Source organism: Nomascus leucogenys, chromosome 2 (genome assembly GCF_006542625.1).
Source record: "Nomascus leucogenys isolate Asia chromosome 2, Asia_NLE_v1, whole genome shotgun sequence".
NCBI classification, from domain to species: domain Eukaryota; kingdom Metazoa; phylum Chordata; class Mammalia; order Primates; family Hylobatidae; genus Nomascus; species Nomascus leucogenys.
Window position 1 is genome coordinate 86,909,303 of NC_044382.1, and position 25,331 is coordinate 86,934,633.

At 34.7% G+C, this 25,331-nt stretch overlaps 1 protein-coding gene across 4 annotated transcripts in view; it reads right to left on the reverse strand.

The window, feature by feature from the left end:
- Window positions 1-25,331, reverse strand: part of AP3B1 (adaptor related protein complex 3 subunit beta 1) — a 288,518-nt gene that overhangs the window by 112,526 nt on the left and 150,661 nt on the right. For all 4 annotated transcript variants that reach the window (XR_004027066.1, XM_003261505.4, XM_030800425.1 and 1 more), the window contains exons 15-18: window positions 19,696-19,872; window positions 7,607-7,793; window positions 6,522-6,652; window positions 822-930 (exon numbers count right to left, since the gene is read on the reverse strand). Coding sequence is in view for 3 of the 4 variants with exons in the window: in XM_003261505.4 (XP_003261553.2) it covers window positions 822-930; window positions 6,522-6,652; window positions 7,607-7,793; window positions 19,696-19,872 (604 nt within the window). In the remaining variant the exon portion in view is untranslated. The remainder of the gene's footprint in view (window positions 1-821; window positions 931-6,521; window positions 6,653-7,606; window positions 7,794-19,695; window positions 19,873-25,331) is intronic.

The following is a 25,331-nucleotide window of genomic DNA, read 5'->3' on the forward strand; positions in this document are numbered from 1 at the left end:
AGGGTAGTAGATAACCAAGTAAGAGTGATGGGCCCTGGCTCTCCAAGGAATAAAAATTTTAGAGAAAGTTGAGTGTCATTTGGTCTTGGGTCAGATTTGCCTATTAGGTTAAGTGTTAATAAGAGCATCAGAAAGTGACTACTATCTGTGTTTCATTATGCAAATCACTCACAGAATTTTAGCAATGAAGGGACTTTAAGAAATATTTAACTGTACCCCTTCATTTATCTGATATAGAGAAAAGTAGGTGCCTTATTCAATTTGCATAGGTAAAACCCAGGGCCTCTAAATCCTTCCTATTAAGCATTCTTTTCACTGCATATAGTTACCCTCAATCTTTAGTTTGTTTTTTTATAGTATATAGAGACTTCATAATTTTAGCTTTATCTCTATAGAGGTTCACAGAAAGAGATGAGTATAAAATGAAAGAGAAAAAGACTCTTCAAAGTATAAAATAAACTTTACATTTTTATAAAAGAAAGTTACTTTTAAAGACCCCACTAAAAGTTTATCAAGTGTAAAATTGTTTTTCAATAGATATATTAGGCATTGTGGTTTAGAATTCAGAAAAGCATGAGTTCCTGTTTCAGCTATACCAACGTTTTAGCTACTGTCCAAGAGATATTGTAAAGTAAAAAGAGAATTTAGTAATTAAAAATTACTTTGAAAACTAAAGAGTGATATATAAATGAAAGGTATTATTTTGATAATACAAACCACTTAAAACTACCTGCTGAATATTATGGATTAGGCCTTGTTTCTGAGATATAGAATGTAATCTACTATGTAAATAATATATGCCAATAAATTATAAAACCCACCACTGTCACTGCTACTATCAGAAGAGTCCTCCTCTTCCTCAGATTCAGAATAAAACTTCTTAGCAGAATTCTCTTGCTTTGCTTTTCCTGCTGGGGTCCATTCTTTTGCCTGTTTAAACAAATAAAGTAAATATAAATGAATTCTCATTCAGAGATTTAGAGTTCTGGCAAACTTAATCATTAAGAACGTAACTGAATTCAAAAGCAAGCTTAAGGCCTCCACAGAGAATGCAACTGTTAGAAGTCCTGGCATTGAGGCTGATTCACTTTACTCCTAAACACAGCAACACAAATTCTCACTCAGAGCCCCTATGTTAAACCAACAATCTTATTTTAAATATACAATTTTTAAAACTTTTGTGTTTTTTGGCCTACAGAAGATTTAAACAAAAGTAATATATCCTAAAATAGGTGAGCAAAACTAGAAGCAGATACAGTAACAGCAATAACAAACACAAGTTGATAGCTTGACACTGAGGGAAAAGAGAGAAGAAAAAAAAAAAAGAAAAGAAAATATTTAGTGTAGGCAATAAATTGCCCTAACCATCTCAACAGCCTAAATCCTGGAGTAATCCTTGACTTCTCTCTTTTTCTCATATCCTAAACATCTAAGCCATCAAGAAATCCTGTAGCTACCCTGGTCTGACCCACCCTTCTCTCCTGGACTACTCGTTACCTTGCTTCTACTGCCCCTCCACCCTGTCCCCAGCAAACAAACTTTGCAAAACACAGCATCTAGAATGATTCTATTAAAACCTAAATCAGATCAAGCTCCTTTTTGGCCTGAAACCCTGCAGTGGCTCCCCATTTCACTCAGAGAAAAAGCCGAAGTCCCTACAACAGTCTGCACAGCCCAATACAACCATCCTTTCATGACTGCCCCTCCACAACTGTCCCCGTTGCCTCCCTCTCTGACCTTTTGCTGCTCACCCTCTTGCCTGATCTGCTCTGGCCACGCCTCACTATTCCTCCAAATGTCCCAGGCATGCTCCCAGTTTAGGGCCTTCACCCTAGCTCTTGGCACTTCCAACACCATTTCCCCCCCACCTTTTTGTTTGTTTTTTAAATCACAGCATGTATTACTTTTTAACATACTATACAATCTACTTGTTTTTTTAACTGTTGGTCTATCCCTAGTAGAATGTAAGTTTCTGGAGAGCAGGGAATTTAAAATATTTTGTGAAATTTTTTTTTTTTTTTGAGACGGAGTCTCGCTCTGTCGCCCAGATTGGAGTATGGTGACAGGATCTCGGCTCACTGCAACCTCTGCCTCCTAGGTTCAAGCGATTGTCCTGCCTCATCCTCCCAAGTAGCTGGGATCACAGGCACCTGCCACCACGCCCAGCTAATTTTTCTATTTTTGGTAGAGACGGGATTTCGCTATGTTGGCCAGGCTGGTCTCTAACTCCTGACCTCAGGTGATCTGCCTGCCTCGATCTCCCAAAGTGCTGGGATTACAGGCGTGAGCCACCACGTCCAGCTTATTTTGTTCAATTTTAAGTGTGGCTGACACAATAAATACCAATTATATTTATTAGCCTCTTAAAGACTTCAATATTAAATTCAGAAACATGCTTAAGAAAAATATTGACTTTAGTGTTTACTAAATATTGTATTAGTAATAGCATTTACTAATATGAGCCCCTTTAATCACTTTAATACAGTGTATTAGTTTGCTTTTATAGTCATGACCTTGATTTGTCAAGAAGAAATTAAATCATGCTTCATATATGATTTTTTAAAAAGCAGGGAAATGTATACTTCTGAAAAGATAAAATAGTTGAGACTCATTTATTTATTGTACCTCTGAGTTTTTCCTATGTGCAAGTCTTTGCTAGAGTACATACTTTGTTGTAAAGGAGTCTACAGCATGACAGAATTTCTTATTCAAGAATGTTTCTCAGCACTGAATGTATAATAGAATCACCTAAGAATAGTTTTTAAATGCTAATATAAACAATAAAAATGCTAATACTAAAAAAAACAAATACCTGGGTTCACCTCCTAAAATTCTGATTTAATTAGTCTGGTGCACATTTGACCTAGTTTTGTTTTGTTTAAAAAATCTCCATATGATTATAATGCGCAGCTACATTTAAAAACCACTAGTCTAAGGCTGGGTGATGTGGCTCATACCTGTACTCTCAGCACTTTGGGAGCTGAGGCAGGAGGATGGCTTGAGCCCAGGAGTTTGAGGCTGCAGTGAGCTATGATCGCACCACTGCACTCCAGCCTGGGTGACAGAGCAAAACCATGTCTCAAAAAAAAAAAAAAAAACACAAATAAAAATAAAACCACCGATCTAGAGGGTTTAAGGTATGTTGCTTAAAAAGAGAAGCTTGAATATATTTGAATAAGATGCTTACATAAGATCAGCAGTATGGCTTTCTTTTATATGTATTTAAAATGCTTCTGTCTACAAAGATAGTATTCTATAAACAAAGCTCTCCTATATTTGGTAAACTCTGAAGTCCATATTTTTCTTAAATCCAAACATATTTCTCTGAGGTCTGATAAAAAGTTTGTTGGATTAATTTAGTAACACTAAATCAACAATTTCGGAAAACCAGACTTCTATGCTCAAACGTGCATTTTTTCTTGACATGGCCATGAACTCTATGGAGTTTCAGGTTTTAAAAGGCCAAAGACGAACAATAAAAGTATCTTAATTTGTACTGTGGTCCTTTATGACTAAAAGACCACATTATCATTCTAAGGAAAAGGAATAATAGGGATAAGAAAAGAAAAGAAGAGAACATAGACGTTAATCTGAAAGTTCCTATGAAGGATAAAATATTGACAGATGTGTTTATAAAGCAAAATACCCTTCATATGCAGAAGGTGGTCTTTCTGTCAGTAGAGAAGAAAGGACTTTCTAGAACTAAGCAAATAAATTATAAACTAAGGATCTTCAAAACTTACTGGGATCATAATATAAATATTATATCCTATATCCTAGAAATGGTGGTGTGTAATTCACAGTGACTTCTACTGTCAATCTGACTAGGTTCCCTGTCATTTTGATTAAAATATCAGATTATCTAAACCTAGGCCATTTTTCTTACTAAGTTATATTTCACAGTTACAAGACTTGACCCTGTAAGATCACTTTACAGGAAAACTAGAATAACATAGTATATTATATGCATGAAATACAGTGACATGACTTGGAAGGGAGATGAAGTAGAGTGAGAGACAAGAAAGATAATATGGACATTATGTTTTGTATTGTAGCTGCATTTAAAAAGAAAACTATCTACATTATTTTTATACTTAATTGTGTCCCTCATAGTATAATTTTAAGCCAATTGTCTCAGAGTCCAATAGACTGAAGCTGTTTTCTGCATGGCATCAACAGACAGTGACAGTTTTATCAAACCATGTTCCATCAGTTATAATGATTCTCTGTAAGTTACCAATTATTAATTTCATAAATATAATCAGCAAAATGAAAAAGAAATTAGTCTCTGTTGAATTGGACAGGTGAAATGAACATAATATGTTATATTTAAGTACTGTCCCTATAAGGTAGTTAATGCTTAGAAGAGCACATGAAAATGGAAGAAGCCAGCCAACAAACCCATCTATCAGCCAATAAAGAATACTGCTGAGACCAAATTAAATTGCATAGCATTGCTATCAACTCTGAGAAGATAACGCTTTTTGGTGGGTGGGGGCAGCAAGGAGGTAGAGATAAGGCAGAAGTAGGGGAAGGATAAAAGGATGGTTCTACTTGGGCTAAAACATCATGTACCCCATAATGAAAAAAAAAAAAAAAAACGAACCATAAAAACAACAAACAAGCATAATAAGAAATTAGGAGAGAAAGTATGTCCGTAGGAGGAACCATAACAAAGAACACTTTCTTTATATTCTAGTATCTGATCAAAAGTTGCACAAATAGGCTGTGCACGGTGGCTCACACCTGTAATCCCAGCACTTTGGTAGGCTGAGGTGGGCAGATCACTTGAGGTCACGAGTTTGAGACCAGCCTGGCCAACATGGCGAAACCCCATCTCTACTAAAAATACAAAAATTAGCCAAACATGGTGGCATGTGGCTGTAATCCCAGCTACTTGGGAAGCTAAGGCAGGAGAATTGCTTGAACCTGGGAGGCGGAGCTTGCAGTAAGCCAAGATCACGCCCCTGCACTCCAGCCTGGGTGACAGAACAAGACTCTGTCTCAAAAAAAAAAAAAATTTGCACAAATAAGGCAACTCTTTTGAAGAGTACTTAAGAGTATGAAGATTTGAGTAAAAATCAACAAACTCAGCTGCAAGGAGGGATAGACATGTAATTGCTTCTCATATTTTTACATATTACTACTGTTACAAATTTTTGGCTGTCTCTAAGTACAGATCATTTGTCACAACATAAAAATAATGGTGCTAAGTACTAAGGATAATACAGATTTGCAAACAAGCTCAAGGTTCCTCTCCTCATATTACATAATAAAATACAGTAACAGCATGGACAGTGAACTCAGACCTGGGTTGGAATATGGTTCTATCACTTACTTGCCATGTGAACTTAGGCAATTTACTTAAGTTCTCTAAGACTTGGCTTCCTCGTCTGCAAGGTGGGAATAACAATAACCATCACTTACGATCATTATTAGGTTTAAACAAGATAGTTTTTGTAAAACATTATCATCGTACACTGTCAGGGGTTCCTAAATGGTGCTATTATTAATTCCAGCCATGCTTCAAAGCCAGGATAAGTTGGAGTGGTTAAGAGAAACATTTAATAATTTCTCAGAGGTATCAAATTACATGGCCATGATCATTACAGAAATTCTATTTATTAAAGTAATAAAGGTTTTCTTCCACTGTATACAGAAAAGTTAAGAGCAAGGAGGTTAACTCACTTTCCCACAAGATTTAGTAAAGAACTCCAGTTATCTGAATCCTAATTCAATGTATCTTTTCCACCAGAAAAGTATCCAGAAGACAATTCTTAACTGCTTTTTGTTAACTCCACATTTTAAAGTATTAAATATATTTTGCATAATTGCTAAATACAATTAAAAGGCCTCTCTCCTTATTTTTCTTGTATATATAAGAAAGAAACAGATAATATTAGAAAAGAATGTTAATTCTTTTATCTCAATGGCCAGCATTTTTTTTAAAGATTGAGAAAAAGAGTATTTATATAGCAAATTTTTTTTTTGATGAGAAAGCACCATATTATTCACTTTGTGACCTTGTCAAAGGACATTTTTGGTACACAATGCTCCCTATTTATGTTCAGGCTTCACTTAAAAATGGTTCATCAAAAAATCTAGAAGAACACTTTGTGTGGTTTTTCTGAAAGAGAACAGCAGAAATTATTCAGAAGGATATTGTCAGGAAGCTTACAAATCTCTAAACAAAGTAGAAAAAACTTGATCCAATGAAACTAAATACCTTAGAAATTGAATCTACGCAACTACAAATGCAACAGCACAAATGTGGGTGGCACTGATGCAGAGAATTCAGTTCTCTGTTTCCTTGAAGAAAAGGAACAGTACATGTACAATGGCATAGGAATAGTATAATATTTAGTTGCTATAAAGGCAAGGTATATCTAACATATTACATTTAGAAATACTAGAACAATTTTCAATTTTCAACTCTCCAAAAAAGCTTTTATATAAAACAATAGCTATCCTAGAGTCTTCCACTGCTTTAGCAAAAATTAATTTCAGAAAGGTCAACTTACCAACTCTATTACTTCTACATTTCGAACTGATGGGTCGGGCGCCACCTCTGGCCAATTAGATAATTCCAGGTACCCAGTAGCTTTAATGTTGAGAGTATGAGATAAGGTGCCAAGCTGGAAATGATCTCTATCTATTAAAAATAGGGAAAAATATAAAATAAACAATATAAGCTGTATATAACAGAGAACAATCATAATCAGAGCTCAAGGTAATTGGCATATTACCTCAAATGTCAAGGAATAAATATAAACTAGGAAGCTCTTCATAGGTCAAAAAACTGATTTCAGTCCATAGATTACAATAATCTCCCCCATAATGGTCAATAAAAAAGCTAATCAGTCAGTGTGTTTAGAGGTGTTGCTCTGAAATGTAGCTTCTCTAAAAATTACTTTACTGTGAATATTAAGAATGACAGCACAGTTAAACAATCCATATACATGTCTTGGCACAAACACATCCAGAATTTTAATAGTTTTTCTACAAAACTGAATTGCTTTTTATTGCTTGAAAACATTAAATAAGAAACAATATGAAAACCAAGGTATATAACTATTTGATTCCAACTGGAATGGCTACTTGTAAGGCGGTAAAATACTTAATTAGTCCTTTTCAAAAGCTGGGACACATAAGACAACTTCCCTCTTTGAAAAACCAGTTTAAATATAGAGGGATACTTTTTATAAAATAATTCCTTCTAGAAAAACTGGTATTAGTGTACACAGAATATTTACTTAATAACTCACTATTAAAAGGAATTATATTTCTTATAAAACTATTTAAAAGAGAAATGAAGTCATTATTTATAAGAATAACATAGTTTTCATCTATTGCCCAGTTTAAATGTTAGAATAAAGTCAGAACACTTAAAATTATTTAGTAAATAAGGTCTACAAAAATATAAACTTTAATATAAAACTTGCTTTTGAGAGCAGATGAATGAGTAGAAAGCATGCTGTTCTTATATATTTATATATGCGAATCATTTATATTTCCTATGAGATAAATTTTAAGCACATTAGAAATGGCAACATCTTGTCATAATTTTTTAGATAACATATGTTTTGTAGTTATATTCTGATAATACCTTTAAAAGGAGACTCAAGCAGTGGCGCAGGCTTTTGTGCTAGGAATATTTTTTTGGCATATTTACTTAAAGCTCCACTCTTTTCATTCGGAACAATAAGCTGCCTAATAAATCTTGTACGGTCTCTGATGTCGTAGTTTTGATCATACTTGCCGAGATTTAATATGTACTGGGTAAGCAATTTTGTCTGTTGGAAAAAAACAGATCAAGATGAGAATACAGTTATTTATGATTATTGATAACTCTGGATAAACATATTTAAAGAGGTAATAAAAACGAATGGTTATGTCAAACAAATGTTGTTCCACAGGGAATATGCATTTCTAATGCTGCAAATGGAATTTTGAAGGCAAAGCACATGTCCTCTTCTGTATTGGGTAGGTGAACGCTGAGTATTGAGAAGCAGCCATGTGCTAGATTATTAAACTGCTGAAGTGGAAAGAAAGGCATCATTAAAAAAATAATCATATATGGCAAACCCGCTGAAGGGTCTACGTGAGAATAATGAATGTGGAAATACAACTAAAAACATGGCACTCAAAACTTAATCGGAAAAATATGCAGGACATCAAAACATCAGAGAGTATTAGGGGGCTGGCAAACTGCTTCTCCTGAGGTGTGTTTTATGAAGAGATACTGTCCCTGGCATAAGCAGTGTCTGCACTCTGACTGCACTCAGTTACTTTACCCTGAATTATGACCCATTAAAGCAGACACATGAATCACTGAACTGGATTACTGCAAATTATTTGCAGTGCATTTAGCTGTTACTTTTTCATAAAAGCAAGCTGCTGATGCCCTCTAAAAACTAGGATAAAAGACTTCTTCCATTTTTCCCCCATGCTGCTTACAGCCTCTAGTAATATTGGTCATTTATTTATTTATGTAAGGGAACAACTTATTATAGTAGCTTTTACACCATAATAAGACTTCCAAAGTCAATTTTTGAATGTACTACATTAACATATATTGAAATAATTTTAATAATAATTAAACCAAAATTGAAATGTTAACAAAATAGGTTTGTATTTTAAACTACAAAATAGGTTTGTATTTTATTGAAAAAGCATAGTTTTAATGAGAAGGCTACATGTGTACAATTTTAACAATAAGCCAAATAGAATTCATAATACATGGGAAAAATAAACTGAGAAACACTAAATCATTTACTTTAGAAGATTTTATGCACATTAGAAGCACATAAAAAATAAAATCAATCAAGTTAGGCAGAGCTAAAGACAATTCTAGAACAGTAAGTCAAAGTACAGAAATGGTGTGGTAAACTCTTTTACAATAAGGGCTTAAGATAATTGATTTGATAGAAAGCAACCTTATTTCAGTAGCAGAGTAGTTAAAAAGGATTAACCTAGTTTTATTAAAGTAGAATTATAAAAAATACAAGTGAAAATGTTAATAGAGCTATTCTGAATTTGGGTACCAACAATTGCTATTCACTAATTGCTAGAACATGTTGGTTCAAGTACAGGTAAGAAAATTTCTATGATTCATTTTTTAAAGACAATTAGCAAAATATTCACCAACTGAGGAATACAATGCAAAACCAGCTTAAAAGAAAATGTGGTACACTAAACTGTGTAATTAACTTGCTGGAAAAACCTGGGAAATCCACTTAATCATTAGTTTTCTCAAATGTGGAGTTAGAATTTACAACTTGGTTAACTCTAAAGTCCATTTGAGTGCTGAGATATTAAATCTGCAACTAAAATAAATCAAAGAAAGAGTCTCTTAATTTCAATGATTTTTTTTGAGCTAGCAGAATGATACATTTGGCTTATATTTCTTACCCCAAATTAGTTTTTAGGAAATTAAACATTTTCAATATGTCAACAATTTTGAAAGTTCGGTAGGGCATTTAAAGTAATTAAAATTATATAATTTAAAAATTTTTATTGACTGTAAAGTGTATTATAAGCTTATAAATAAGTTTTATTAAAATGTGTTTTCAAACATAACATTCTTTCTAAAAGATAAAAACATATTTGTGTACAATGATGCACTAAAACCATAAGCAGAATAATTATTCACCACACATTTACATACATTAATCAGTTTCTTCAGTGCATGTATCTAGTAACAAGGCACTGGTATTTCTCTGGAGAATACATTTTTATATGGCCTAAGTTTTTTTAAAAAAATAAAATTGCAATCTTTTTCAAAATTAAATTCTGCAGTGAGTATAAAATTGTTGACATTGTCAACTTTCTTCTCTGTAGACCATATTTGGGTATAATGAAGAAACTACCCTCTTTACAGTATTTTTGGACAATCATGTAATCTCAGGGAAAATTCTACTGAATGAAGAATAGTACCAATCCTTGTTTTTATGTTAAAAACTGTAAATATTTCAAACCCAAATATTTAGCTTTTCCCCCATGCAGTCAATGAAAAGTTTTTACAATACTGACAAAATTTTCAAATAATTATTTTATTTATCCTTTTAAAGATATTTCATCAATTTAGATACTACAAAACCAACTGCCTTCTCAATTTCATTTCACTATACACAATATACATTTTTCTAATTAAAAACAGGTGCTCCATCAAAAGAGTCTTCACAATAGGTGAGACAGTGCAAATGACAACCTCTTGATTAAATCTTGAGCTCTCAACATGTAACCTGTTCAGTTCTTCCCTTGCCTGTGCAGGGAAAACTTTCAAAGTCTTTCTGTTTGCAAGACTTGTTTCTAATAATTGCTATTTGCTAAAATTTTTCAAAAGGTAAAATTTTTTGGCATTTACTAGTGACACTTTAAATAATCCAAACAATTTGTGAACCAAAACTTAACCAATATACAGAAGACTCAATTATCAATAAAAAATGTTTAAGCCAATATAAGAAACTTAATTTACAAAGCAGTTCTTCACAAAATCATATATCTAAAATTCTGTTGCTAATATGCATTAAAGACAGTGTGTACTGTTATGCTACAGAATGGTTCTTCAACATCAGTTTCATAAGGGAATTTTATAGTTCGGTCAAACTGTGTATACTAATATCAGTAAATTTGACAACTACGGTTTTATTTCAACTGGCTGAATATGCAGAGTTTGTTAGCATGCACAACAACCAATTCCCAAAACATTTCTCTTCCATAGTTTTCTTAATTTAATAAGAACATTGATTTTTACCATGACAATGTCCTTTCATCAAAAACAATTTTATCTTCAACGTTGAGCTTTTTAATTTACAACAGCATTTGCTGTATTTTTGACAGAATAAACTTCCAAAAGCTTTACTTTGCTCCCATTTGCAGCCCTGACCAAACAAATATACAAATACATTGAATGAAAAAAGTCTATTTTTGGAATCAACTGATTTTCTATTTGGAAACCAGTAGTGTTGGGCCTTTTTTCTACTAATGGAGCCAACACATTAACAGCTATTGTTTCATTTTTCATATGTGCGTAAGAAAACATAGAATAAAAGTAAAAAACTAATTTTCAAAAAGTTATTTGATCTAAATGAGGTCATGTTTCATACAGAATTATATAAACATCTTCTGCACCTGTACGTATTAAATTACCTTAATGCATAATCTTAAAGTAACTACTAGCTTTTTAAATGTATGTTGATTCTTTTGTAGCAGATTGTTGTGTCTTCTGCTTGTTGTGTGGGCAATGAGATCACTAGCACTCTCGTGATGGTTGGTAAATGTCAACAAATATTTTATGCATGTTAAGTACTAAGTGGAAATTTAGCACTTTATTCTTTGTTAAATGTCCACTTCCATTTTAAAAAATGTATTGCTGATGATTTTATAACAAGATAAAAAAAGAACTGCCAAATAATAAAACAAACTTTAGACTTACACTATACAATAAATGACAAAACTACTGTAGCAAGAGTGCTTTCACCACTCTCTTTAATGACCTAGGACAGGACTATTCAGTCTTTACTCCTGCACATATTTCACCTGTAACCAACCTCTAACTTCCCATGTTTTCCTTTAATTCCACCCACTGGCAGCCTGGAGCTTCATGCATCTCATAGGCCATGGCAACACTTGCTGGTATATCAAGTTGCTGGCAAATGAAGCATTGTTAAATACTCATCTCTCCACCTCCAGCAAAGCAAAAGACAGCTTTTCCCACCTGCTTTGTCAGAGTATACTTCATTTGTCAGCACAAATCCTGCCTGCTGTTCTAAAAGGAAGTTAGTTATGTTACATCTAGAAAGGGTGGGAAAAAGATATAGTCTTTCAGATTTAAATGGCTCACATATTAAAATGAAATCTCTGTTCACTGCACTTGTGTCTTAACATGCCACTAGACAAAATTATGGCAGAAGATAGAAGACGTCAAAGTGGAGGTCTACAAATTAACTGTGCTATTTTAATGCAAATATTAGTGATATTACTTCATTAAAAATTTGGGACAAATCCTAAACTAGATGGCATGGAGACAACAGGCATAAATTAGATCTGTCCAGGGAAACTGTTAGGAAGAAAATAGACAACATTTAAGTAAACAATCATGACATTTTAATATCACCAGAGGCTCAATCCAAAACCAGATGGGACATTAATTAAATAGTACTTTTAAATTTGTTTTATTCACAAATTACACAAGATAAGCAATGACAATATAATGTATTATCATTAACAAAAATATTCAATATCATATATACAGCTATTTATTAAATTTTGTTTTCAGACTAATTTTCCTGCTTAGATTTAAGGAACCATTATTGGTACCAACTAATGGCTAATGCTATCCAGATACTAATTACATCAATTACATTTTCTTCAGATTGACTCTAAGTCACTGTGACACAGGAAAAATGAATTTGAGGGACTGTTACATAAAAATTAAGAAATTCATTATTACACAGTGAAACCTCGTCTCTACTAAAAATACAAAAAATTAGCTGGGCATGGTGGCGGGCGCCTATAGTCCCAGCTACTCAGGAGGCTGAGGCAGGAGAATGGCATGAACCCGGGAGGCGGAGCTTGCAGTGAGCCAAGATCGCACCACTGCACTCCAGCCTAGGCGACACAGCGAGACTCGTCTCAAAAAAATAAATAAATAAATAAATTCATTATTTAAAAGACTTCTGACAATAAACTGGTAAATATTTATTCAAACAATAGCTTTCTTCTAATAGATTATAAGTCAGTACAAATAACTAAAAAGGTCTCTTAAAATACAGTCCTAATATATATTTTACTATTAATACTATAGTTCTAATAATATCTTTAACTATTACATAAAAAGGACACAGAAGTCTGTATTTGGCATAGTAAAGATTTATATTGGTTCTACATTTTTTTTTTTTAACAGGATGATACAAATATGTTTGGTAAATGAAGTAAACTCTACATAGAATTCTTAACTTACACCAGAGGCAAACCTAAGCAGTACCGTTGTTCCATCTAATTAGTTCCCCAATTAGTTCCCCCTCCCCTCCCCTCCCCTCCCCTCTCCTCCCCTCCCTCCCTCCCCCTCCCTCCCCCCCTCTCTCTCTCTCTCTCTCTCTTTCTCTCTTTCTTTCTTTCTTTTTTGAGATGGAGTTTCGCTCTGGTTGCCCAGGCTGGAGTGCAATGGCGCGATCTCAGCTCACTGCAACTTCTGCCAACCAGGTTCAAGTGATTCTCCTATCTCAGCCTCCCAAGTAGCTAGGATTACAGGCACGTGCCACCACACCCGGCTAATTTTTTTTGTATTTTTAGTAGAGAGACAGGGTTTCACCATGTTGGTCAGGCTGGTCTCAAACTCCTGACCTCAGGTGATCTGCCCGTCTCGGCCTCCCAAAGTGCTGGGATTACAGGCGCGAGCCACTGTGCCCAGCCCTAATTAGTTTCTTAATTTCATGACTAAACAGGATTATTTATGTGACTTAGATGGAATTTCTGAATTTAATAGTATCCACCTTTTTGTCAACGTGAAAAGTTTTCTGTAAGGTCTTCCTTTCTATATTACATTCACCTGAGTTTTTCAATGCCAAGAAAACATATCAAAGAAAGGGTAGAGATTCACTTCAGAGTGTCCAAGTCTCCTTTTGTTAAATCATATTAAAGAGGCTTTGGAGGAAGGAGATTTCTCCAAAGACCTGAATCACGGGCAAGAGAGAATCTGCTTTTAACTTTAGGAGGAATCCCTAAAACATCAGTGTGATTTACAAAATCTCTCACTAAGAGTAAAAAAGAACTTAAGGAAGCACTTTCTTTTTTAATAGCAGAAAAGTAGAAACTTAATTGTCTGACAGAGATAGTAATTAAATTGTATCTACACAGATCCATATTTCAAAAACATGATATTAAGCAAAACAAGTTGCAAGCGTATACATAGAGTATCTACTTACGTAAAATTTGAAAACTCACAAAAACAATCATACATTGCTTATAGATGCATATTCATATAATGAAAATATAAAACATGGATGATTGAATGAAACACACCAACAAGGTGGCAGTGGTTACCAATGGGGAAGAAAGGAAGGTGTGAACAGAAGCTTGAGGTTCTAGTTCTATACATCTTACATTAAATAAATAAATAAATAAAGGCAAATGTGAATATCAACTTAATCCTAGTGGTAGATATACACATATGTATTTATGCTATTATGTACTTTTCCATAGGTTTGCAATATTTCATAACTAAAAATAAAAATGAGCTAAGAAAAACATTAACTTATGGCACTTATCACTACATTTAAAAGATGATACACTATTAGAGTTTAAAAACTTTTATTCATTAACTTTTAAATTGTTATTAATTCATTTAATTAAATCCTACCTTTCTTCCTCAAACTTCAGTAGACTATTTCAAGGAAGTCATGCTAAATCTTTATACTGCCTTAACAGTTCTAGATTTCAGCAACTTTAACTGGTTTCAGTCTTTCAACTTTTTCCCCACATAAAAGTGAAATTACTCCTCTGTGAGAGTATTCTAAGAGTGTTTTCTACTCTTGATACTTATTTCTAACCATTTTTTTTCTTTACAAACTAAAAAAAAAGAGGGGCGGGGAGATTTCAGCATCCTACTTAGAAAATCTCAGTAGGATAAACCCAAATCAGTGTTTTTTTTTTCCTAATAAGAATACATTTTTTCTCAGTAACTAGACTAGTTTCTTTACTGTAAATCATCATATTCCCTAAGAAGAATACAGCAGTTGCTCGCTAGGGTTACAAAAGAAGGATAACTAAAATGAACTAGGCACTATTATGTGCAAGGAAACTTAAGCATTTGACATGAACTGTTTCATGTTATCCTCATAATAACTTTGTGAGGTAGGTACAGTCAGTTCTGCTCTAATGCTTGTTTTGAAAATGTGCATTTGTTCCAACTTAGTTGGCATATTAGGGAACAATTTGGGCATAACATGAATTTTGTGGTGATTTCTTCTGCAAGAAATAGTAGGTGAAGGCATAAAAATGCACCCAGCTAAACAGAGATGTGTAGGAATACACAAAACATACATACCTCAAACATGTACTTCAGAGATTAACATCTACGTGTGTTATGCGCCATATTCATGCTCATTAGGAGGCACAACTTTCCATCCAATTTCAGATTAACCCTCTTTCTACCGCTTAACAAGTATAGCCTTTCTTCCATAAGCAAACCTCAAGTCTTTTTCAATATAAAGAGCAGTATCATTGTAGTATTTATTTGTTAACCATTTAACACGTGTAAAATTGTACTCCTGTTTTTTTTTTAGGTTCCTTTTTAAAAAATATGTCACCAATATAGTTTTTGAGTGTTGCGACTCTAACTCCATTTTTCTAATAATCCCTATGGTTTTTATTGTGTGATTTTGTATAGCACAATGATTTTAGGAGCATACATGTTGCAATATAGCAAAATTGACTATAATAATTCCCATTTTACAGATGAGAAGATGAAATCTTGGATAGGTTATATGATTTGTCCAAAATCATGTAAGTGGCACAACATGATTTGAAGCCAGTCTATTTACCATATTATGCAACCACTACCACCATCCATCTCTAGAATTTTTCATCTTCCCAAATAGAAACTCTGTACTCATTAAACAATAACTCCCCATCCTGGTTCTTCTTATGTTGAGTAATTTTGGATATACAAGATACATTTGGACATTAAGAATGCTATGTATTTTAGAGACTCTGGACATTGTTAAACTCTTTGAATGAGAACAGGATTTTCATTTGTTTTAGCAGGTAATTAACTTGGTTGGGGTTCAAGGTACAAACTCAGTCTCTTGGGTACACCTCAAATTTAGCTTGGTTCTTTAATTCCTAGCTGTGTCTCTCTGAATCCACCCTGCACAAGTGTGGTTCAGATGCCAGCCAAAAACTTAGGTACAATTACTCCCAGATTTTGAGATTCTCCCACACTGGCTCTCTCCTTTCTACTATTTTTCCTTAACTTTCCAATGTCTGTAGCTTTCCTGAACTCTCTTCTCTACTTCCTCAAGCCAGAAGGATTTTGAATTTCCTTTTGGAGATCTAGCCACTGTGCACAGTGCCAACTGCAGACTGTCCTCAGGATAAAAGCCATAAAAACAGGGAAAATAACTCTGTGCCATTTCCTTCTTCTAAGTATGAATTCCCCTCCAGATTCTCTCGCTTTTCTTTACTATTCTGTGTCTTCAGAAAGTCATTTGTTTCTTGTATTTTTCTGGAGTTTACAGCTGTTTTCTATGGTAGGGTCAGTCTAGGATATACTGAAAACAGACTGCTAACTAATTTTTAAATTATTTTTTATATTAGGTCAAAAATAGTTTGAGGTAGATAAAGAAATTATTTGATTATTCTTCATAAATACAATATGCTAACTCTTATAAAAATCAATTTAGACATTATAACCCTAAATAATTCAATAAAAATTATAGAAATGTTCACTGAGGTATTTAGGCCACCAGGAATTCAGACCTACAAATAAATATCAAGACTTCACGGCAAAGCAGCTCCTCATCACTGTAATCGACTCTCCCTAGCTTAGTTTTAAAGATGGCTAAAATAAATAAGTAGAGAAAACAATTCTTAATATTTCAGTCAAAACAATTATTTTAGTCTGTCTTATATCTAATGGATTACACAATTTTTAAAAATTCTATCAAGTTGATGGTGCTTAAAACCATTCTTTAAAACTAATTTTCAGGCTTGGTGCAGTGGCTCACGCCTGTAATCCCAGCACTTTGGGAGGCTGAGGCAGGCGGATCACTTGAGGTCAGGAGTTCGAGACCAGCCTGGCCAACATGGTGAAACCCCATCTCTACTAAAAATACAAAAAAAATTAGCCAGGTGTGGTGGCAGACACCCATAATAAGCTACTCAGGGGGCTGAGGCAGGAGAATTGCTTGAACCCGGGAGGCAGAGGTTGCAGTGAGTCAAGAACATGCCACTGTACTGCAGCCTGGGCGACAGAGGGAGACTCTGCTCCAAAACAAAACAAAAAACAACTAATTTTCAGTTATTAATTCTCTCAATCTCCTCTTCTTGAGAAATGAGAAGTATTCAAAAACAGAATACAACTCTTCAAGACACTATTAATCTATTTTCATATTTAATCACTTAAAAACAATGAGCTACATAAAAATTTGTGATTTAAAAAAAAAATCACTGTATTTTCACCATTAGGTGGTGAAGCCTATTGTAGTTTTCTAGAAGTATCATCCTAAAATATAAAGTATCACGTATGTAATCCCAGCACTTTGGGAGGCCAAGGTGGGCAGATCACTTGAGGTCAGGAGTTCGAGATCAGCCTGGCCAACAGTGAAACCCGTCTCTACTAAAAATACAGAAATAGCCAGGCATGGTGGCACATGCCTGTAATCCCAGCTACTCAGGAGGCTGAGGCATGAGAATTGCTTGAACCTGGGAGGCAGAGGTTGCAGTGAGCCAAGATCACGCCACTGAACTCTAGACTGTGTGACAGAGGGAAACTCTGTCACAAAACAAAAACAAAAACAAAAAAACACTTCAGAAACTGAGCTCCAAAACTGCCATTAATAATAGAGGTCAAAAAAAAAAAAAAAAAAAAAACCTGAGTGCAAACTAGTTGTCTTCAAATTCACTGGATAAGAAGACATGAAACACGCTCTACAATATCTAAATAAACACTACTACATTTCATTATTGGTTATTCACAGCTACAAAGAAAAGGGCCAAAGAAAGAAGCTTTACTTAGTTTGATTAAGTCTTGATTGACATTCGATTTTGGTATTACTTTAACAATAATCCATAAGCTAGATATATTTAGAGTGTCCAAACCAGAAAGAAAAAAATCCTAACAGTCTAGGTATCATATTGACCTTTGCCATACCACAGGGATTTAGTGAACACCATGGAGTTTCAGGCTAAAACTCCCTCTATTTTATCAAGAAACATGAAACTCAACAGCAAACATAGGTGTTTCTTTACTCAGTTTTTAGAAAGTATCTCAATGTATGAAGAAATCTACAGACACTTGGAAAGGATTAACTGATTCCTTTTAAAGATGACTTACAATGTAAAGACAAAATCTAAATCATGGAAATATGCTCCATTATTTGCAATTATCTGGTTACAAATCTTGTAGAAGGAACCAGCAAAAGCTATAATAATATAACTCGTATCATGATTAGGGATGAAGATAATCCCAAAGCATATAGAAATGAATTTGAGATTTCGACCTGAGGATTCTGAAAGGCAAACATTAGCTTACTAGAAAGTAAGCGTGGTCTATGGGGAAGCAGGAAAGGCAGACAGAGAGGGAGACACATATAGAGAGATACAAAGCAAATACAAAAAGAGAGAAACAAACAGGGATGGAAGAGAAAGGAGACAATGACAAACACACTGGACTGTAGTACGGGGGCGGGGCACTGAAGGGAGGAAGGATGTCAGAGAGATACCTAGGCAGAAAGAGTTTTGGGGAAGGGGACAAAAACAAAGAGGGGGAAGTGGAGAAAAAAAATCACAAAGGCAAAAGTAAGAGTCAGAGAAAAAGTGAAAATTAGAGAAAAATAGATAGGACACAGAGCATAAAGCTTCCCAAGAAGCCTAGCTGCAAATGAGCAAGAATCTTTTTCCAATTGTACTAAACAGGTAAGTCCACTCACAGAGAATAGCAATTCAGATATAGGAAAAATCCCTATTTTGTACACAGAAGCAACAATGATTCCTCTTATTAACAGCTGCTCAAAAAGTCAAGGACTTAAAAAATGAATATTCTAAACTGCAAATCTGGTAAATTATACTACTATTAAAAGTGTTTTCCCTTTCCTCTGCAGGACAAGGTCCATACTACTTAGCAGAGCATACAAGCCACTCCATGTATTCAAACTGCAAAATGTCTTAGTCCATTTGGGCTACTGTTAGAAAATACCATAAACTGGGAAGCCTATTAATAATATAATTAATAATAGAAATTTATTTCTCACAGTTCTGGAGGCTGGGAAATCCAAGATCAAGGTACCCACAGTTCTGATGTCTAGTGAGCACCCATTTTCTAATTTACAGATGGCACCTTCTCGCTGTGTCCTCACATGGCAGAAGCAGCAAGCTAGCTCTCATGGATCTCTTTTATAAGAGCATTAAGTTCATTCATAAAGGCTCCACCCTCATGACCTAATCGCCTCCCAAAGGCCCTACCACCTAATACCATCAAATGGGTGATCAGGTTTCACCACATGAACTTGGGGGGATATAAACTTTCAGACCATTGCACCTGCCATTCTGGACTCATCTTTAAAAAGTTTCCCAGAAACACCAAGCTGTTTCTTGACTCTGACCCTGTGCTTTCCTCTTTCTGTACAGTAAACCACTCCTTATGAGCCCTTAGTCAAGAGTCTCATCCTTTATAAAATTTTCTCTGACCTCTTGTCTACTTCAGACTGTCAATAATTCGTCTAGAATTCCACTGTATGTCAATACTTCTGCTACAGCATTACCACACACTATTTCATTTTTTAATCTGTTTTCTCTCCTACTAGACTAGAATGTCATCTCTTTGCACTAGTATCATCTAACATAGAACCTGAAACAAACAGGCACCTAGGAATTGTTGAATGGTCAGACTAATGAAGGTACAGACCGCTGCTGTTTGATCAGAGTGAAGAGGAAAGTACGTATTAGATAGGTTGACTAACGTTTGCCACTCACCTGTTTGGAGTTGGTTAAATACAATTTTGCTCCCAGATTTAATATCTGCAGTTTTACCAGATCATCTTCACTAGTGAAGCTTTTAGCCATCTTTCTCAAAACATCAGGGGCAATTTTAGGAACTCGTTCACAGTTTTCTCCAATTAGCCAAAGAATACTTGCTCTAGCAACAGGAACCTAATATGAGAAGCAGATTACATAGTTAGAAGTAAGTTAATCATACTCTAATATTAACATAGAAAAGGCTTTAACTACTACAAAAGTTTTACAGCTATTAATTCATTTAATGTATATCTAGGAATTATTCCTGTATTTACGAATTTTCTTCAGTTATCAAAAAATAAACACATAGGAAATCTCATTAAAATTGATTTTGAAGAGAATATCTTAGAAAATATTCATAGAGCAAAAACCAGTGGTCTAGAATCTAGATTCTATCAGAGACGAACAAATTCTAGAAGCCAGTCTACCTGCCCATACCTATTTGTTTCTCCATTATCTGTTGCTGCTTTTGTGCTATAATGGCAGAAATAGTTATAATGAAGACCATAAGGTCCTCAAAGCCAAAAATATTGACTGTCTAGCAATTTATAGAAATGGTTTGCTGACCCCTGCTCTAGAGCAGCAGTTCCCAAACCTCAATGCCCATAAAAATCATCCAGGGTTCTTACTAAAAAGACAGGTTCCTGGGATCAGCTCCAAAATCGTATTTCTGTGGTGGGGCCCAGAAATCTATGTTTTAATTTAAAAAGCGCCACAGATGATTCCTGACACAGGTGGTCCACAAAGCCCATCTGAGAACCCACAGATAATACCGAAAAAGAAACAGATCAATTAGGTACTATGATTCCAAATCAAAACTGTTTTTGCTCTTAATGTATTAGCACCTACAACACTGGAAATATATCAAACTGATAAGATCATCAAGGACTGCTTATAAAATCATGAATCCCGGTCTATTATTTGGTCAACAAAAGAAATAGGGATAAATTTGTCCAATATTGCATTTTGGGGTTATATTTTTAAATAAGCTACATTTCAATATAATTTATCTTCTTAAAAGTCGCTGCTTTGTGGCAAATTGGAAACTTTCCATCAGTACCATTAAGACCAACAATTTAGAGTATGCAAATTAGTTTTATTACTATTTGCTTATTTGTATCCTCCCCTATTCCAAAAGGAATTTGAGAGGGTGTGTAAATTAACTTCAGTGAACATTTTCACCTCGCACAGAAAATTTGTTTTTTATAATAAGTGAAAAGGCTGACAGCTATCATTAAAAGGTGGCATCACGAGGAAAGATAATGTTCTTTTTAAAAAGTCCTTTTACAATTTCTCGAAGTCCTAATATATTCTGTGGTTTCACGGCTATACATAGTATGATTGTTAAAGAAAAAAGTGAGAACAAGGACCTTTCCATAGCTAAAATTTTATCACAATATCACCATTGCAAAATCTTTCAAAACACCATTATGAAATTATATAAAAATACTAAGTTTCAATACTGAGTCCTTCACTAGAATCAGAACGAGATGATCAAAAAAAGCTTTTAAATAAAAAGGTATATATTTTAAAATATTATAAGAGCACGTCTTTAAATTATTATTTAGCATAAGTTTGGTAGACAGAAGAAATCCACATACTTATGCAATTAAAAAAAGGTCTAAGTGCTATTAAAAATCTATTCATGCAGTGTGATAAAACTGATGCTCTTATTGTATACTGATTTCTGGAAAGAAAAGAGGTAATTTCTAACGTTCCAAAGGTTACACTGCATTAAGACCTTACTCCCAATCTATTATTTTAAATTGGGCTAAAGAATAGTAATTGAGTGGTACATTAAATTTTCCAGTATAGAGCAATTCAAGTTGCCTGCCATAATGAAAGGTAGGTCTAAATAAGAATATATGTGCAACTTCAGATTTCAGTTATGCTAGATTTATTTTTCTTAAATATTTTATTATATATTGCTAGTATAAAAATCAGAATTCTATGACATATCATAATCTATTACCCCATTTTAAGTAATTTTCTTCTGGTAACAATCTTTTGCAATTAAAAAGACAATCCCAAAATCAAGTAATGTTTAAAGAGATTGTTTATATTCATGAATATACTAAAATTAAAATTAAAATATTGGAATACTGTAAACACTCATAATACATATATGTAAAATACAACTCTTTGAAAAAATTAAAAATCAATAAATCATAATGCTCACAATAAAAATCTCAAGGTGGTGGTGAGAATAAGATTTGTAGTTTTCTAGAACTGAGCTAATAAAATCCCCAAGGAAAAATTTTTAAAACTTAGAAAACTTCATCACAAGAAATAATATCAATATAAATATAATTATACCAAACTTTTGGTGATGGCATTTTATTACAAAGCTTAGGAAACTGACAAAGACAACATTTTTGAGCAGGTGGATGGGATCAGAATACTAAGATTTTTGGATTCCAGCTTTCCCTTTCTCTTCCCATTAAGCAACAGGACTCTCATTTATACACCACTGACACTATGAATTCATAGCCACTACTTTCAAAGATTTGAAGCACCTGAAAAAAAGGCAAGTAAGAAAATTAGTCACTCTTTAGAGGCCGGGCACAGTGGCTTATGCCTATAATCCCAGCACTTTGGGAGGCTGAGGCGGGTGGATCACTTGAGGTCAGGATTTTGAGACCAGCCTGGTCAACATGGTGAAACCCTGTCTCTACTAAAGATACAAAATCAGCCTGGCACGCGCCTGTAATTCCAGCTACTTGGGAGGCTGAGGTACAAGAATAGCTTGAACCCAGGAGGTGGAGGTTGCAGTGAGCTAAGATCGTGCCACTGCACTCCAGCCTGGGTGATAGAGTGAGACTCTGTCTCAAAAAAAAGAAAAGTAAATTAGTCACTTTTTGTTCCCCATGGTCTTTTTAACCACAAAATAAATAGAAACATTGAAATAAAACCAAACTAATAATACACACACAGACACAGACACAGGCACAGACACACACACAGAGTCATACATATGATATAATACTTTCATCATGAAGCTCTGCTTTTCAATATTCTCAAAGACAAACTGGATTGTAAATGACTTTGCCTGATTCTTTATTCTAAATGCCCTGAGAAAGTGATTAAATGCACTTTTCAAACCTTGTACTAGAAGGCAGTTTCCACGGCCACTGCAACCCATTAATTTGCCTGCAAAAACAAATAATGATGCCTAGCCCACCACAGCAGTTATCGAAAGACATCTAGAAAGATTTTACAGATCACTCTGTAAGCAGTTCAATTTAAAAGCTATTGTGTTTCAACACCAGCCCACTGCACAGTGCAACAGTCTAAAGTAAACCCTACAAAAACATCAATTTCATTTATTTAAATTTGTCAAAGGCAAAATCAGTAGACATCTAAGCAAACTGCATACCAACAGCAAATCAGATCTAATACTCTGTATCTGGACTCAATATGCATTAAAGCCTAGGCCTGAATTACAATGGGGTGTCAGAGAAAGGGTGGGTAACTTGTGAAATGGCAGGCATCCTGTGAGGCATCTGGGCAATGAGGATACAAAGTGCTATTTCAGTATTACTCAGTTTTTACAGAATAACATCTTTCAGTTGTTAAGATATGAAATCCCAACTGTCCCATGAAACATTATGTGAAATCCTGTCAGAGCAATCCACAGGTAGTATTGGTTGTTTTGTTGTTGTTGTTGTTGTTGTTTTAAAGACAGGGTCTTACTCTGCCATCCAGGCTGGAGTGTGGTGGTGCAATCATGGCTCACTACAACCTCAAACTCCTGGGCTCAAGCAATCCTCCTGCCTCAGCCTCCCAAAGCGCTGGGATTACAGGCATGAGCCACCATGCCCAGCTGATAGTATGCATTTTATTATAGAACTCCAAAACCAGTATTTACCATAAATTAAGGATACGCCAAAGGACAGAATACTCACAGTCAGAACATGTAAGTTGACTGTATTACAGACATAAATCTATTTGATTTGACCGAATTCAAAATGTAAAATACATTTAAACTTTAGTTTTTATATTTTCAATTATTACTAAGTAACCAATGAAAACAAAGCCCTGAATATGATAAAATCTATGTTCTCTTTTTAAAACAAATTACATAGCTAATATCTATTGAGCTCTTACCACATGCCATGCACTGTTTTTGAGAGCTTTACATATTTTCTCAGTCATTCATCACCAAAGCCCTATGAAGTATGCTCTACCATGATCTGCACTAGATATATGAGGAAACTAGGGTAACAAATGGGTTAAGAAACTTGCCCACATCTCACAGCTGGTTAGTGGTGGAACTAGGATCAGAACTCCAAATCTGAATCCAAAATTCACACTGGATCACTGGGTGGTGACAAAATGAGTGTGGTAAACTAGGAAGAATACTGGTCAGCAAGCTGTTGAGACTGGCTCTGATCCCACACTGATGGTGTATATCAAGGAGGCAATTAACTTCACCTCGTTGGGGTCACATTTACTTACTAATCAGATGAAGGATTATTCCTTCATCCTCTGTTTGTCTGCCACATTGTGCAATGGCTCCCTTAGCGCCTCCTGCCATTTCCCCAAGAGCCAGATTTTCAGGGCAGACCCAGGCCATCCTCTTGCCTGTTCCCACACCCATGTATAGTGGGACATTTTCCCACTTCTTTCACCTCCTCTTTTAAGGATAGGTGAGGTGGCCAGGTGGGAAGAGGTCTTGCTATCACTTCTGTTCTCTCTCCTGGAAGAAAGATGGACCCAGGATTCTGCCCTAATAAAGTGGCTCAGGCACTGAAGGAAAACATGCTCAATACTGACCCTTTGTCCTTAGACATTGGACAGACTGGCTTTTCCTAAAATTGCAGTGTTTTAGAATGACACTCCTGGGTTTGATGGTGAAATAGGTAGAGATTCAGGAGGATAGAGGTCTCATTTAAGGCTCTTATTTTAAGGCTCACATTTTAGAATCGCTTGCCTACGTTTAGGAGTTATCAGATACTTGGTCGGATTAATAAAACACTGCTTTTATTTCCACATGGCCATTGTTCTTGTATAAACAGCTCACCTGACTGGAACAGAGAGATTCTGGGGATTCAATCATTCTTCTTTCCTGACTTTGAAGTTATGTCTGTTACATCCCTCATCACCTTCTCCTGGGGTAACTTGTGGTTGACCATTTTGGGGGTTCTGCACAACAAATTGTTTTGATTCTTCCTTGCTTGTCCCACCTTCAAGCACTTCAGTTTCCTCAGATACGTTAGATGAGCAGTAACAACTAATTATCAGCTTTTCATTCTCCTTAAGTTCAAATGCGTGCTATAGAATTCCATGCAGCTTTAATTATTTTAATTTCTTTTATTATCATATTCCAGATTTGTCTACTTTTGCTACCTCTCTCTGCTTCATAATAATTAGAAGGGAATTTTCTGTTTTATTTTCTTTCCAAAAGACCAGATTTAACATGTACTTTTCAACTCATATATATTTTTTGTATTCTATTTTACAAAATCAACGTTGATCTCTCTTCTGTTTTGATCCATTGTTCTTTTATTTTATATCCCTATACTTTAAAAATGGTGATCTTTATAACTTTAGCCATGTCCTACACATTTTGAAATAAAGATTTTATTTCCTGG